This window comes from Aristolochia californica, unplaced genomic scaffold (assembly GCF_029961685.1).
Source record: "Aristolochia californica isolate CCGP_79_NKW_82.1479 unplaced genomic scaffold, dmAriCali1.0.hap1 SCAF_10, whole genome shotgun sequence".
Taxonomy (NCBI): Eukaryota; Viridiplantae; Streptophyta; class Magnoliopsida; order Piperales; family Aristolochiaceae; genus Aristolochia; species Aristolochia californica.
This window is the reverse complement of record NW_027181771.1, coordinates 1,030,008-1,046,195: the sequence shown is the minus strand read 5'-3', so window position 1 is coordinate 1,046,195 and position 16,188 is coordinate 1,030,008. Positions and strand designations below refer to the sequence as shown.

The following is a 16,188-nucleotide window of genomic DNA, read 5'->3' as shown; positions in this document are numbered from 1 at the left end:
TGAAAGGTGTTTGAATGGTGAAGTCAAGAATAAGGATAAAAAACGAACCCGATTGTAGAGCCGGAACGGGGGTAGTATGGCGGGCTGGGTTGGATTTTCTTTAAACCCTCCCACCACCGTCTCTTGGTTTCCTCCCATCCTTGCCTCTTCAGTCGACGAGCCATTGACCCCCGTCTCTGCTCTTCCGTTATTGCGCAACTCCGACGAGCTCAAACTGCCCTCTTAAGGGCAGACGGCGCGTCACTTCGACAAATTCTCTACTCTTAGGGCGGTTTCAGTAGCCCATATTTGGTTTTGCAGACTTCAAGAACGGGATTGTTGCGTTAAGTATTTCTAAATTAAGACTAGTTGTCCTAAAGTCTTCAGGATTACTTTGTTAAGTTAATCTGTTTTGTACTGATAAAAACGAAAAATAACTTACTTACCAAAAAGTATACTGAAACTCCTGAATGCTCGGACAACTTAGTCTTAATTAAAAAATTAATAATTTCCTTTTTTTACATCAGAAAATTATATCTCTGCGTCGTCTGCGTCGTTTTGTATGTATCAGAGAGGAAAATTCAGTTCGGGAAGCCGCAGCCGTAGCCTTCGTCTTCCGTTTGATTTTCCCGTTTTTCTTGCGCCGCAGCCGTAGAAGGATAAAGGAGAGAGCGAGACCTCTCCATTGAAAATCATAGCGAGACCTCCCGTCGCTGAAGGAACAGAGCTCTCTGTCCACCCGCCGGTGCCAGAGCCGAAAATCTTCGGATCCCGTTGCGGAAGAAAAAGAGAGCCGAAAATCTTCGGATCCCGTTGCTGAAGAAAGAAAACCGAAAATCTTCAAATCCCATTGCTGAAGAAACAGAGCCGAAAGAAATTTTTCGGCACCCGTCGCTGAAGAAACAGAGCCGAAATTTTTTTCGGAACTCATCGCTGCCGTTGCCGCCGGGAAAAAATCCCGAAATCAGAGTCGCCGTCGCCGCAGACCTTCCTCGCCGTTGCCGTTGCGACCGTCGGTATCTGGTATTAATTCTCTCGATAAAGTTTTCAGCAGAAAAATTTTCGTTTTTCGTTAGCCGCAGAATTTTTTTTTTTTTTTTTCGCTCTCGTCCGTTGAGAAGAGCGAGCAGACGCTTTATCTCTTGAATTAAATCAGTGATTTCCCAAGGTCCGATCCCAAATTAAATCCGAAATCAGTTGAGCCGAGCTGAGTCAATACACCGAGCCAAGCCAAAACTAAAGGAATTTCCACTCACACTATAGCTAATGTTCTTTTTTTGCCAGATTTAAAAACCAACTTGTTTAGTGGGGTCAGTTACAAAGAAAAGGATATGAGATTTTTATCAAAGATGGAGTATATCAAATTCAAGATGCCAAGTTGGGTTTAATTGCTCAAGTTAACATGACGGCGAATCGTATGTTACCACTTTATCTCCACAACACAGCTCATTCATGCTTCTCGACAAAATTAAAAGATGAGGCATGGCTATGGCACTTTCGATATGGGCATCTGAATTTTGGTGGATTGAAAATTCTGCAACAAAAGAATATGGTGACGGGGCTTCCTCAAATTACAGTTTTTTCTCAAGTTTGTGAAGAGTGTGTTGTTAACAAATAACACCATAATCAATTTCCACAAGAAAAATCTTGGAGAGCGAATAAAGCATTGAAGTTGTTTATTCCAATATTTGTGGGCCAATAACACCACATTTTAATGGAGGTAAAATATATGTCATTACTTTCATTGATGATTATAGTCGTACAATATGGGTTTATTTTTTGCAAGAAAAATCTGAAGCCTTTGTAGCTTTTAAAAGCTATAAAGCTCTTGTTGAGAAAGAAGTTGGCAACCCAATAAAAGTTTTTCGCATGGATCGCGGTGGAAAATATAACTCTAATGAATTTGTAAATTTTTGTGAGAACCATGGAATCAGGATACAACTTACATCAGCTTATACACCCCAACAGAATGGTGTATGCGAGAAGAAAAATCGTACTATTATGAATATGGTGTGAAGCCTTTTGACTACAAGTGGCATTAAAAAAAGTTTTTGGCCGGGAGCAGTTAATTGGAGCATCCATATATTAAACAAAAGTCTCACACTTGTTGTTCAAAATATGACACCAGAGGAAGCATGGAGCGAAAGGAAGCCTGTTGTAGATTATTTTCGGATTTTGGGGTGTATTGCATATGCCCATATTTTATATGAGAAGAGAAGGAAGCTTGATAACAAGGGAGAAAAATACATTTTTCTTAGTGTTAGTGATAAGTCAAAAGCCTATAAACTATACAATCCTAGCACCATGAAAATTATCATCAGTCGTGATGTGGTATTTGATGAAAAGGATACCTGGTCATAGAATCAAAATGGTGTTAAAGAAAGTATTCCAACAGATTTTGATGATGATGAGAAAGGGCAGCAGCCTATGGAGAATGAGCAAGAAGAGGAAGTCACTCAAAATGTTCCCACTAATCAAAGCCCACTTGCAGTTGAATCACAACGGCCTCAACGTGTTCGAAGTAGACCAACATTGATGACTGATTATGAAGTAACTGGAGTTGACCAAGGTGATGACCCACTTACACATTTTTTCTTTGTAGATTGTGATCCTACCATTTTTTAAGTGGCTATCAAAGAACCAAAATGGAGAAAGGCTATGGATGCTGAAATTATAGCCATTGAAAAAAATGATACATGGGAGCTATGTGATCTTCTAACAGGGCAGAAGACAATTGGTGTAAAGTGGGTTTATAAGACAAAGCTGAAGGAGAATGGTGAAGTTGACAAGCACAAGGCACGCTTGGTAGCTAAGGGCTACAAGCAAGAGTTTGGTATTGATTATAAAGAAGTACTTGCTCCAGTTGCAAGGCATGATACAATCGGATTAGTGATTGCTATGGCAACTCAAAACTCATGGCCTATCTTCCAGTTGGACGTGAAATCAGCATTCCTCCTTGGAGATTTGAAAGAAGAGGTATTTAACGGTCAACTTCCTGATTATGTAAAACTTGGCAACGAGCATAAAGTGTATAAGTTAAATAAAGCTCTATATGGATTAAAACAAGCTCCACGGGCTTGGTATAATTGTATAGAAACTTATTTTTTGAAGGAAAGATTTCAGAAAAATCTTTATGAATATACATTTTTATTATAAAAATTGAAGATGGAGGAAAGATGTTGTTTGTTTGCTTATATGTTATATGTAGATTTAATCCTCACTGGAAATAATATAGTCATGTTTGGTAGTTTTAAGAAATCCATGATGGCTGAATTTGAGATGTCCGATCTTGGCTTGATGCATTATTTTCTTAACATAGAAGTGGTGCAGTCTTTTACTGGAATTTTTATTTCTCAAAAGAAGTATGCGCGAGAAATCTTGGACAGGTTTCAGATGAAGGATTGTAATCCTATAAATACTCTATCTGAGTTTGGTATGAAGTTACACAAAGATAATGGAGGAAAGAAGGTTGATGACACTCTTTACAAACAAATCGTGGGGAGTTTAATGTATTTGACAGCAACAAGACCTGATATCATGCATGTTATAAGTGTGATTAGCAGGTACATGGAACGTCCTACAGAGATTCATCTCTTGGCTGCAAAAAAGAGTTTTCCGTTACTTGCAAGGTACTAAGGAGTTTGGGATGTTCTACAAGAAAGGAGAAAAGTCAAATTTGTTTGGCTTTACAGATAGCGATTATGCTAGAGATTCAGATGATCGAAAAAGCACATCTGGGTATGTTTTCATGATGGGTACATGAGTTGTTTCATGGTCATCAATGAAGCAACCTATTGTCACATTATCATCCACTGAAGCTGAATTTGTTGTTGCAACAGCTTGTGCTTGTCAAGCTATTTGGATAAAGAAAATCCTTGAAGAGCTGCATTTTAAGGAAGATGGACCTACTCAGATGTATTGTGACAACAGTTCAGCAATAAAGCTTTCAAGAAATCCAGTTTTACATGGTCGAAGCAAACATATAGATGTGAAGTATCATTTCTTGAGGGATCTCACAAATGATGGAGTCTCTTATTTTCTGCAGAAGTGAAGACCAAATTGCTGATATTCGGAACTCATCGCTGCCGTTGCCGCCGGGAAGAAATCCCGAAATCAGAGTCGCCGTCGCCGCAGACCTTCCTCGCCGTTGCCGTTGCGACCGTCGGTATCTGGTATTAATTCTCTCGCTAAATTTTTCAGCAGAAAAAATTTCGTTTTTCGTTAGCCGCAGATTTTGTTTTTTTTTCCGCTCTCGTTCGTTGAGAAAAGCGAGCAGATGCTTTATCTCTTGAATTAAATCAGCGATTTCCCAAGGTCCGATCCCAAATTAAATCCGAGCCGAAATCAGTTGAGCCGAGCCGAGTCAATACACGGAGCTAAACCAAAACTAATGGAGCCGAGCTGAAATTCTGAGCCGAGCTAAAACCAATTGAGCCGAGCCATATCAGTTTTTCATTCCACGCTTCTGAAAATTTATGGCTTCCGAAAATTTTATACAGCCAGCTATTCTATGCTTTGATGGTCACTATGACCATTGGAGCATGCTCATGGAAAATTTTTTGAGGTCTAAAGAATATTTGATGGTTGTTGTTTTTGGAGTAACAGAACCAGCAGTAGGAGTTGTGCTTACAGATGCACAAAAGACAGAGCTTGAAGGTCTGAAGCTAAATGATCTTAAAGCAAAAAATTATCTATTCCAAACTATTGATCGCTCAATCTTGGAAACCATTCTTTGCAAAGACATAGCCAAGCATATTTGGGATTCCAATAAGAAGAATTACCAAGGTACAATAAGGGCTAAGAGGCAACAGCTTCAAGCACTTCGTTCGAAGTTCGAAATACTTCAAATGAAATCAGGAGAATTAGTTACAAATTATTTTTCAAGAACAATGACTATCGTTAACAAGATGCGGATCCATGGCGATAAGACAGAGGATGTTCTCATTGTTGAGAAAATTCTTCGATCCTTAACACCAAAATTTAATTTTGTTGTTTGTGCTATAGAAGAAGCTAATGATGTTGATTTATTGTCAATTGATGAATTACAAGGTTCTTTGTTGGTTCATGAGCAGAAACTTAACCAGCAGGACAAAAAAGAACAAACATTGAATGCTTTATTAGAAAATCACTCTATATCCAGTAGAGCTGATAGAGAACGAGGAAGAAGCAGAGGTCGAGGTAGAGGAGGCAAAAACAATAATGATCGTGGGCACCAACAACAAAATCATCATCACCAAGAGAGTCAGTTTCAAGGGAGAGGCAAAGGACGTGGAGGCCACCACTCAAGAGGCAAAGGACGTGGAGGCCACCAGTCCACAACTTATAGATCACAGTCAGCAGACAAGTCCAATGTTGAATGTTTTAGATGTTATAGGTATGGCCATTATAAATCAGAATGTCAAACTGATTTGAATAAACAACGTGGAAATCAAACTAATTTTGCAAAAAAGGAAGAAGAAGTGTCTCTTTTGATGGTGTGTATGTGAAGGAGGAAACTCAACAAAACATGTGGTATTTAGACACTGGCTACAACAACCACATGTGTGGAGAGAAAGAGGCATTTTCTGACTTGGATGAATCCTTTAGCAGCTCTGTTAAGTTTGGTGACAACTCCACAATTTTTGTTATGGGAAAAGGAAAGGTAACAATTCAAACCAAAGGAATTTCCACCCACACTATCGCTAATGTTCTTTTTGTGCCAGATTTAAAAACCAACTTGCTTAGTGTGGGTCAGTTACAAGAAAAAGGATATGAGATTGTTATCAAAGATGGAGTACGTCAGATTCAAGATGCAAAGCTGGGTTTAATTGCTCAAGTTAACATGACTGCGAATCGTATGTTCGCACTTTATCTCCACAACACAGCTCATTCATGCTTCTCGACAAAATTAAAAGATGAGGCATGGCTATGGCACTTTCGATATGAGCATCTGAATTTTGGCGGATTGAAAATTTTGCAACAAAAGAATATGGTGACGGGGCTTCCTCAAATTACAGTCTTTTCTCAAGTTTGTGAAGAATGTGTTGTTAGCAAACAACACCATAATCAATTTCCACAAGGAAAATCTTGGAGAGCGAAGAAAGCATTGGAGTTTGTTCATTCCGACATTTGTGGGCCAATAACACCACATTCTAATGGAGGTAAAAGATATATCATTACTTTTATTGATGATTATAGTCGTAAGATATGGGTTTATTTTCTGCAAGAAAAATCTGAAGCCTTTGTAGCTTTTAAAAGCTATAAAGCTCTTGTTGATAAAGAAGTTGGCAACCCAATAAAAGTTTTTTGCACGGATCGCGGTGGAGAATATAACTCACATGAATTTGCAAATTTTTGTGAGAACCATGGAATCAGGAGACAACTTACAGCAGCTTATACACCCCAACAGAATGGTGTATGCGAGTGGAAGAATCGTACTATTATGAATATGGTGCGAAGCCTTTTGACTACAAGTGGCATTCCAAAAAGTTTTTGGCCGGAAGCAGTTAATTGGAGCATCCATATATTAAACAGAAGTCCCACACTTGCTATTCAAAATATGACACCAGAGGAAGCATGGAGCGGAAAGAAGCCTGTTGTAGATTATTTCCGGATTTTTGGGTGTATTGCCTATGCCCATATTTCATATGAGAAGAGGAGGAAACTCAATAACAAGGGAGAAAAATGCATTTTTCTTGGTGTTAGGGATAAGTCAAAAGCCTATAAACTATACAATCCTAGCACCATGAAAATTGTCATCAGCCGTGATGTGGTATTTGATGAAAAAGATACCTGGTCATGGAATCAAAATGGTGTTAAAGAAAGTATTCCAGTTGATTTTGATGATGATGAGAAAGGGCAGCAGCCTATGGAGAATGAGGAAGTCACTCAAAATGTTCCCACTGATCAAAGCCCACTTGCAGCTGAATCACAACGGCCTCAACGTGTTTGAAGAAGATCAGCATGGATGACTGATTATGAAGTAACTGGAGTTGACCAAGGTAATGACCCACTTACACATTTTTCTCTGTTTTTAGATTGTGATCCTACCATTTTTGAAGTGGTTGTCAAAGAACCAAAATGGAGAAAGGCTATGGATGCTGAAATTATAGCCATTGAAAAAAATGATACATGGGAGCTATGTGATCTTCCAAAAGGGCAGAAGACAATTGGTGTAAAGTGGGTTTACAAGAGAAAGCTGAAGGAGAATGGTGAAGTTGACAAGCACAAGGCACGGTTGGTAGCTAAGGGCTGCAAGCAAGAGTTTGGTATTGATTATAAAGAAGTATTTGCTCCAGTTGCAAGGCATGATACAATCAGATTAGTGATTGCTATGGCAGCTCAAAACTCATGGCCTATTTTCCAGTTGGATGTGAAATCAGCATTCCTCCATGGAGATTTGAAAGAAGAGGTATTTATCGATCAACCTCCTGGTTATGTAAAACTGGCCACGAGCATAAAGTGTATAAGTTAAATAAAGCTCTATATGGATTAAAACAAGCTCCACGGGCTTGGTATAATCGTATAGAAACTTATTTTTTGAAGGAAAGATTTCATAAATATCCTTATGAATATACACTTTTTATAAAAATTGAAGATGGAGGAAAGATGTTGTTTGTTTGCTTATATGTAGATGATTTAATCTAAACTGGAAATAATACAGCCATGTTTGGTAGTTTTAAGAAATCCATGATGGCTGAATTTGAGATATCTGATCTTGGCTTGATGCATTATTTTCTTGACATAGAAGTGGTGCAGTCTTCTACTGGAATTTTTATTTCTCAAAAGAAGTATGTGCGAGAAATCTTGGACAGGTTTTAGATGAAGGATTGTAATCCTATAAATACTCCATCTGAGTTTGGTATGAAGTACACAAAGATAATGGAGGAAAGAAGGTTGATGACACTCTTTACAAACAAATCGTGGGGAGTTTAATGTATTTGACAACAACAAGACCTGATATCATGCATGTTGTTAGTGTGATTAGCAGGTATATGGAACGTTCTACAGAGATTCATCTCTTGGCTGCAAAAAAGAATTTCCGTTACTTGCAAAGTACTAAGGAGTTTGGGATGTTCTACAAGAAAGGAGAAAAGTCAAATCTGTTTGGCTTTACAGATAGTGATTATACTGGAGATTCAGATGATCGAAAAAGCACATCTGGGTATGTTTTCATGATGGGGACATGAGTTGTTTCATGGTCATCAAATATGCAACCTATTGTCACATTATCATCCACTGAGGTTAAATTTGTTGCTGCAACAGCTTGTGCTTGTCAAACTATTTGGAGAAAGAAAATCCTTAAAGAGCTGCATTTTAAGGAGAATGGACTTACTCAGATTTATTGTGACAACAGTTCAGCAATAAAGCTTTCAAGAAATCCAATTTTACATGGTCAAAGCAAACATATTGATGTGAAGTATCATTTCTTGAGGGATCTCACAAATGATGGAGTCATTAATCTTATTTTCTGGAGAAGTGAAGACCAGATTGCTGATATTCTAACCAAACCTCTCAAGTTTCATGCATTTCAGAAGCTCAGGAAGCTACTTGGTGTTTGCATTTCAAATGATTCAATTTGAGGGATGGTGCTTCAAAGTTTGACTCTTATTAAACTGAATGTTATGTCTAGAACATCAGTTTAAGGGAGGGATTGTTAAGGATTTCTAAATTAAGACTAGTTGTCCTAGTCTTTAGGATTACTTTGTTAAGTTAATCTGTTTTGCGCGTTGGATCGTGCTTTTCATGTCATGTCTATTTTTAGTTTCTTTTTGTTATTTATTAAGTCTATTTATATAGAATGTTAGTTTATCAATGTACATCAGAAAATTATATCCTCTGCTTCATGTTCATCGTTTTGTATTTCATTTTTTATCATGCTGGGGCCCGGTGTAGAGCATTGCCCCAATCCAAGCCTGGTTGGTGCATTCCTACGTTCTCTGTTTATTGAGTCACACAAAATAATTTTCACTTTCCGTAGGGGTAATTAATTTGCATAAGTGCACCCAACTTTCTGATTCTGAAAAATTGGAACGGTTGTCTGTGAAGCTCTCTTGTTATACTTTACCAATGGGGCGGAGGGGCGGCTAAAGAGTGCTAAGAAAGGCATTAGTTTCTTAGTCACCATGATTTCTGCTAAGATTAAGGAAAGAATTAGAAAGGTGTTGGACGTCATTTTGGGTGGTTACCAATTGTATTTCATTTCTTCTGCTTCTTGCTTGTAGGATAAGATGCGATCTTTTCTATTTTTTCATGCACATCAATGAGTTAAGTAAACTATGGCTTTTTTTAAATCATCTTTTTTTGGTTGTCCTTTTTCACTTTCTGGTATTCACTGATGTAGGTCCCCAAGCGATAGCTGTTCTCACCTCTTGTGATTCAAGTTCTTGGAAGCAAGGACGAGATGAGTTCAGGTGAAGGTTTGTGGAGGTTGGTGGTGATATAGAAGTATTTAAGTTTTGGCTCTACAAAAATTAAAAAGTTATTAGTTCTTTTAGCTCTTGCGAGGTTAAAAGTTTCAAGACGAGAGAGTTTTTGAGACTCAAAATTTTTTTAGCTTAGGCTATGAGTGGGCTTTGGAGATCGCAGAACACTACCTGATCTGTTCAAACCTTGTAGTTCACCATCACTTGTACGGGTACTTTTGCTCCAAGCATTTGAGGATGCATCTTCTCACTATTCCCACTCCTAAGTTGAATCCCAATTCCACTACTTTTGTGTTTCCTAGTCATGGCCTGTCCTCTTCTCCTGTGAAATGTTGCCTCACAGTAAGGGTCTCAAAATCCACTTTTGGAACTGGGATTTATAACTGGATGAATCGGGAGCCCAGATATCCTTTTCTGCTGAGAAACCATAGCAGTTCCATTGGCATCAGATGTGAGTTTTCTGCAGAAAAAGATGACAGCTATTATATGAGGAGGTGCGTTGAGGTTGCAAGAAAGGCCTTGGGGTGCACAAGTCCAAACCCTATGGTTGGATGTGTAATTGTGAAGGATGGGAATATTGTAGGCGAAGGATTTCATCCTAAGGCTGGGCTACCTCATGCTGAGGTAATCATCTTGCAAATGTTTCACTTTTGTAGATAGATACATGGTTGGTATAATCTGTGTTGGTAGGTGATTATCATCTTCATCAAAATTATTGTTAATGTTGTCTTATTTAAAGATGAGAAGTACCTCTATTATCTTTATACTTGTCATGCTCTTTAAAGAGCAAAATTCTTCTGTTTAAGGATAGTTCTGAGTTTTAGGATTACATGGTTATTATGACTTTGATAGATGGCTACAGTATGCATAAATTTATTTTTTAAAGTTATTTCTGGTGATTATGTCCAATTTACAGTGGTATTCATTACCTTCTACTCTTGTTCTACCAAAGCTCTCTTTTGGATACTGCGAATGATGCATCTTACAAGTTGATTTGCACATTAGTTCAGCTGGTTCATCAAGTGCATTCTTGGTCTATTACTATTAAATGAAAAAATCGAGCTGATAAGGTTCTTACTTTAATAACAGTGGAAGAAAAGGTTTAGGGCATAAATGAAAAAATAATGCAAGTTCATACTTTAATAAAAAAGAAAAGTTTTAGAGCACATTGGGAGGAAAACTTAATGGAGGTTAGAAATGTTGTGCTGTTTGTGTTTAAAGTGAATTAGTTTTTGAATTGATGTAACTTACCTCTTTGTGTTAAGTGTTCTTTAAAGTCACACTAACTTACACCCTTTTGTTATATCATCTTTTAGTATTGAAATTCCATTTATTTAATAAGCTGATCTGTTTAAATTAATTATTATTTGGCACGGCTGTTTAAATTAATTGTTCATATCTACTTTTAAGAAATGGTTTTTTCTTCACCAGAGAATAAGAAAATTTCATTTTAAACTATGTCTAGATAAAGCTTTAGATGACGCTGGCCTACATGAAAATGAAGACAAAAATAAAATGTTCTTAATCTAATAACCATGATGATTTTGGATTGGGCCTTTGGCTCAGTGATCACGTGTAGGTATGTAGTAGGTCTTGGGTTCAAGTCTCATCTGAGGTATTGGATCTAGTATGCATGTGTAAACAATATTCCAAAAAAAAAAAAAAACACTGATAACATCAGTCTTATTCCCAGCAAGCCCATCACCTGCATGAATCTTCATCCGTTTTTGCTCTACCAACTATTGCTTTTGAGCTTGGCTAGAGGAGAAAGATTCCCTCCGGTAGGTTGACAGCATGAGTAAAACCTTTTAGAACTCATCCAGGAAACTGTCTATTCACAATAATAATATAAGATTGTGTATATCATAGTCTTATAACTATTTTCTTTTTTTAAAAGATAAATTAATTTATAGTATGTATGTAAAAAACTTTATTTTTAGATATATAAAATGTAAGTAGAAAACATTATTGATATAAAACATGAAACTCGCAGGTATTTGCTCTTAAAGATGCTGGGGTCTTGGCTGAAAATGCCACGGCATATGTAAGCTTAGAACCATGTAACCATTACGGGAGAACTCCTCCTTGTACAGAAGCGCTAATTCAAGCCAAAGTGAAGCATGTTGTTGTTGGAATGGTGGATCCAAATCCAATAGTGGCTTCAAAAGGAGTGGAAAGACTGAAAGAAGCTGGAATTGAAGTGAAAGTAGGAGTGGAGGAAGAATCGTGTCGTAAGCTTAATGAAGCCTACATTCACCGAATGCTCACAGGGAAGCCACTCGGTACATTAAGGTAATTCCTGTACAAAAGTTTGCTTAATGACTTTAATGTAATGAGAGATGTTAATATGTTTGATTATGTCATGTGAAGCAGAACTAATATCATTCTGAACTGATTTTGTTAAAATATGTTTTGCACATAAACAAATAATGGTGGGAGAGACCTTGTCTGCTATTCCAGGACACTTAATGGTGTGCCTTATTGGTAGCTTACACATTAGGCATTATTATTGGCACAGAGAGTTTTATGAGTATGTACATAGTGATCATATTTGAATTGCAAGAAACTGGTGATCGGATAGCTTTGATCATTGGTATAGATGAGTTAACCTTGTCTACACCCATAATGACCCTGTTATGAAAACCTATCCATTGGTGTGTTCTCTCCTGGTCGGTTCAGAGGCGAAGACTGGCAAAGTTCATCATTCCGTGGTGGGGTGCTCATAGAAAAGCAGGCGTCACCCAACGCCTCTGAATATTGATTACTAGTATTTCATTGCCCTTATTAGTTAATTGTGCTGGTCTGGTTGTTGTTGAAAGAGCAAAATTTGAACTTTTATGTCTTGTGCATTTCTTGTGTATGGAATAAAACTGTATTATCCATATCTAGATTAACCTTCTCGATCTGTCTTCTATTTCAGGTACTCCCTCTCAGTGAATGGGCTCTTTCAAGGTCGACTTGGCCAAGGCGCCGATGAGTTGGGTGGATACTATTCAAAATTGCTACAAGAGTATGATGGGATCATCATTTCCACTGCTTCATTGTCCCAATATTCGATATATCCAAGATCCAGAGAAATAGGTGCCAAGCAGCCTCTGCAAATTATAGTAGCAACATCATCACACTCTCCTTTATGTCTCCCAGTTCCTGATACCAATCAGGCAGTTGTCTTCAAACACAGAGATGTTATATTCGAATCGTCAACAGAATCAAATTTGCATCGGCTGGGTATCGAAATCATCACTTTGGATCAGATGGAGTTGGGTCTGATTCTAGATTATTGTGGGCAACGAGGATTGTGCAGTGTTTTGGTGGATCAAAGAGGCGATTGTGGTGGTTTTGAGGAGATCATTGACCAAGGTCTTGAAAAAAGGCTGCTGCAAAAAGTGGTGGCAGAACTCTTGCCATTGTGGGCTAGAAATAGTGATAGTAATGTTATCAGAGAAGAGGATTTAGGCCAAAAGTTGATTCCACTGGAGAATTTGAAATCAAAAGCCTCTGGTGCAAGTGTTCTTCTTGAAGGTTATATTTGTTGAAAAGTACTTGTAGGGGCTCACCTACCCTTCATTTGTTTCCCCTATGGAGAGTGGGTCTTATCATGACGATGGTGGTGATGAAGATGACGATGGCGGAATCAACCAGCTTTTTCTACAAGTGGATATCTCAAACCAGGTCGAGAAAAAAACCTCCACTTCTTGTGTGGGCTTTATCCAGATGCTATGGGAATCCATTTTGTCTCCCTGAGACCGCCAGTTGGTTCATGGTTTTAACGCATACCCTCCAAATACCAAGGCCCCACATTTGAGGATCTTGATGAGAAGTAGAAGGATGCCTTTCACAATTATATAGAGGAGCGTGGTGTGAATGAGAATCTCTTCCCATTTCTCCAAGCCTGGCTTTATGTAAAAGATAACCGAAACCTTTTGTGCTGGTTTAAAACTGCAGGGACCTTCATTAAAGAAAGCAAGGCTGTTTAAAGTGAGACTCATTAATCAGCTACAATCTTGATGGGAATGCCTACTTTGTAATCTGAAAGTATGCCCACCTTTGCTTTATAATTAGTTCATCTTTAGGTTGAGTTCTCCAGTGGAGAAGTCAAGAGTGGGAATATTGGAAGATATTTCACAAAGAATGTAAGGTTGTGAGAGTTCTATGTTGCATAGTCTTTACCCTCTTAGAAAACAAAAGGAAATATTTTAGCCAAATCCATATGTCAGCTTTATGTCAATAGTTAGCAGGTTGACTTCTAAATTATCAAAGAAAGTGTAGTATGGAGCAGGGTTACTGGGACACAAGGTGTACAAATTCAATTATTCTTTTAGCTATATTTATTTTTAGTGTGGTTTGCAAACATTTAACACATCAAATGAGTGGACATAAATAAGGAGAAAAAACTTAGTTCTGGTTCATGGGTAAATAAAAATTGTTAATTAACCTGATCTGATCCGATTTGCAATAATATGTAGGTCAAATTTTTTAAAACCCGACCCGACACGACCCAACATATTTGTAGCATTACTAATATCTTAGACTTTTAGTTCTTAGTCCAAAGTAGTTTGACCTGTCAATGTTAGAAGATTGTGTTTAATTAAATATTATGACATATGTAGCTTACAATTTACCTACTCCCCTTGATTAGTAAATCTAACATCAATCAACCCATCAATGTTTCTTTTTCTCTTGCTCTATTGTTTATAATAGATCTCATCATATGTGTCTAAAGATATTAAAATGAAAGGGCCATCACTAAATAACTTGATTATGATTTAAGGTTTAATTATCACTATGTGTCATTTGTTATTAAAAATTATTTATCCTTTACTTATGTGTTTCTCTAAGATTGGTTCCCTAAATTAAACTAATAAATGATAATGCATGAACCCCAAGGTCTTTTTCTTATGAGATGTTCTTTTTCTTCCAACATAGATAAACGAACAAGAAAATGTAGTTGCAACAACTACGACATGGACCACGATGTATCATATCTTAAAGGAAACATGTCATTCAGGTCCCCCCTAAGAATGGACAAAGCCTTATCTTTGTCACAATCTTCTCAAATTTGGCATCTACTTGATTTGGACTACAAACATTGTTCAATATAGACAATGACATATCGTAACCAATTTGCCATTTCTTATGGGAAATTCATAAAAAAAAATTAGTATTCAAGTAGACATTTGTGGGAAAGTTGTAATGAACCACAATTCTTTGAAATAGACATCTAATCTAGGTTGGTTTTTTAAACTTGCCAAGTTCATTTTACACTTTTCTAACAACTTTATACACATTCATACAAGATACAGACAGGAGTCCATGACAAGTTAGTTAACAAACGAATTATCTCTTCGGGAAGTAAAGTTTTTCCTATGGCCACTTTACATTGTACAAATCACGTGTCCCCCTGTGTTATGTAATATTACCAAAACATAAAATAGCAATCATATTCAAGTTTTTCTTTCCTTCTTTATGTCTCTCCTCGATCTCTTTCTTCTTCTCCTGATAACAACAATAATTGTAATAAGTTTAAGTTTTATATTAATAGTACGACTTTTAAGTTGATACAACCTACTCAAGGTTTAACCTGAAATGGCACAAGAAAGGCCACAAGTCTTAAATATCAATTATCCCTCCCAACCTAGTCAAGGAAACGTAAGTTGATACCTCTTCAATCCAAAATTACATCTTTTTGCAATGAGAAAAATCTCTTGTGATATGTTTCATAGAGGCAATTGACTTGCAACATAAAATATAGGTTAAAAGTTTATTTATAATTAATATATTTGTATGTGTGTGTGTATATATATATATACACAACTTATCCAATACAAAAAGTCATTTGGTGTGAAACATGCGAAATAGCTATCTCTTTTGTTCGATCTGATCATGATTAGACGGCTGAGATAATATTTCGCATGTTTCGCACCAAATATCTTTTTGTATTAAATCAGCCTGATATATTATTTATTTATTTATTATGTATATTTTACACTATGCATCATCATTTTACAAGCTAACTACACTTTCAACAACTGGCAAATCAAATTAAAAGATATGAGGATAAGAAAACCAAAACTAGAAACATTAAAAAAAAAAAAAAGGGAAGATATAGAATATCACATCAATCTTAAAAGATGGTAAAACTCTAACAAATTTAACAGAATGAGTAAATGGAGTTCCTGAAATGAAGACACATCATGCAAACACTTTGGAAGCAAGTGAAAGAAAAGAAAGAAAAGTAGGTATGAATTATGTCACATGATTTAACACTTTTCTTGGTGGGTTAGATAATGTTACTTGAAGCTCCTTTCTTCTATGACACAAGCACATGACCCCTTTGACCCCTTTCTTTGTTATGTTTGTGCAAGAAGATGCCACCTGTTGGTCTTCACATTCACTCTTTGAGAACTTTTTTATGGACATGCAGCCCCAGCTACCCATATTTTAGGTACAATAGTAATGAGTTCTATCTTAAAAATGAAGTTAACATAAAGTATAACTCAACTTTTTTTTTCTTTTACTTTCTTTGAACAAACAAAGCACATAAAACTACTATATAATGTACTCATGTGTAAATTTATTTTGTTACATTATATCGTAGCCATTAAACGAGTTATGTGTCACGCGAATAGGCATACGACACGAGTCACAAAAGAGTGTTACAAAATGGATATACCAAAGTTATAATTATTTGTTATGATTCATATCCATTTATAACTCTAATTATAGGAAGGCGAAGGAAAGTTATTTTCGAGGAAAAATCAATATAGTTAACCCTAGAGTCATTAATTATGAACTGATGGTTGAG

The 16,188-nt window shown here is 36.8% G+C and overlaps 1 protein-coding gene across 1 annotated transcript; it reads left to right on the top strand.

Annotated features, from left to right (window-relative positions):
• Nucleotides 1-4,032: 4,032 nt before the first annotated feature.
• Nucleotides 4,033-13,689, top strand: LOC137940349 (riboflavin biosynthesis protein PYRD, chloroplastic). The gene is made up of 5 exons (XM_068785377.1): nt 4,033-4,151; nt 9,302-9,387; nt 9,515-10,007; nt 11,377-11,675; nt 12,304-13,689. Exons 2-5 carry the CDS (start codon nt 9,362-9,364, stop codon nt 12,917-12,919), a joined length of 1,434 nt encoding a protein of 477 aa, XP_068641478.1. The 5' UTR covers nt 4,033-4,151; nt 9,302-9,361; the 3' UTR covers nt 12,920-13,689.
• Nucleotides 13,690-16,188: the final 2,499 nt, after the last annotated feature.

What these genes read in the sequence shown, in the direction of transcription:
- LOC137940349 (XM_068785377.1), top strand. Translation starts at nt 9,362, where the DNA reads ATGAGTTCAGGTGAAGGTTTGTGGAG. An exon ending in TCAGGTGAAGGTTTGTGGAG is followed by an intron (nt 9,388 to 9,514) that starts GTTGGTGGTGAT and finishes AAATTTTTTTAG; the next exon opens with CTTAGGCTATGAGTGGGCTT. An exon ending in CTGGGCTACCTCATGCTGAG is followed by an intron (nt 10,008 to 11,376) that starts GTAATCATCTTG and finishes TGAAACTCGCAG; the next exon opens with GTATTTGCTCTTAAAGATGC.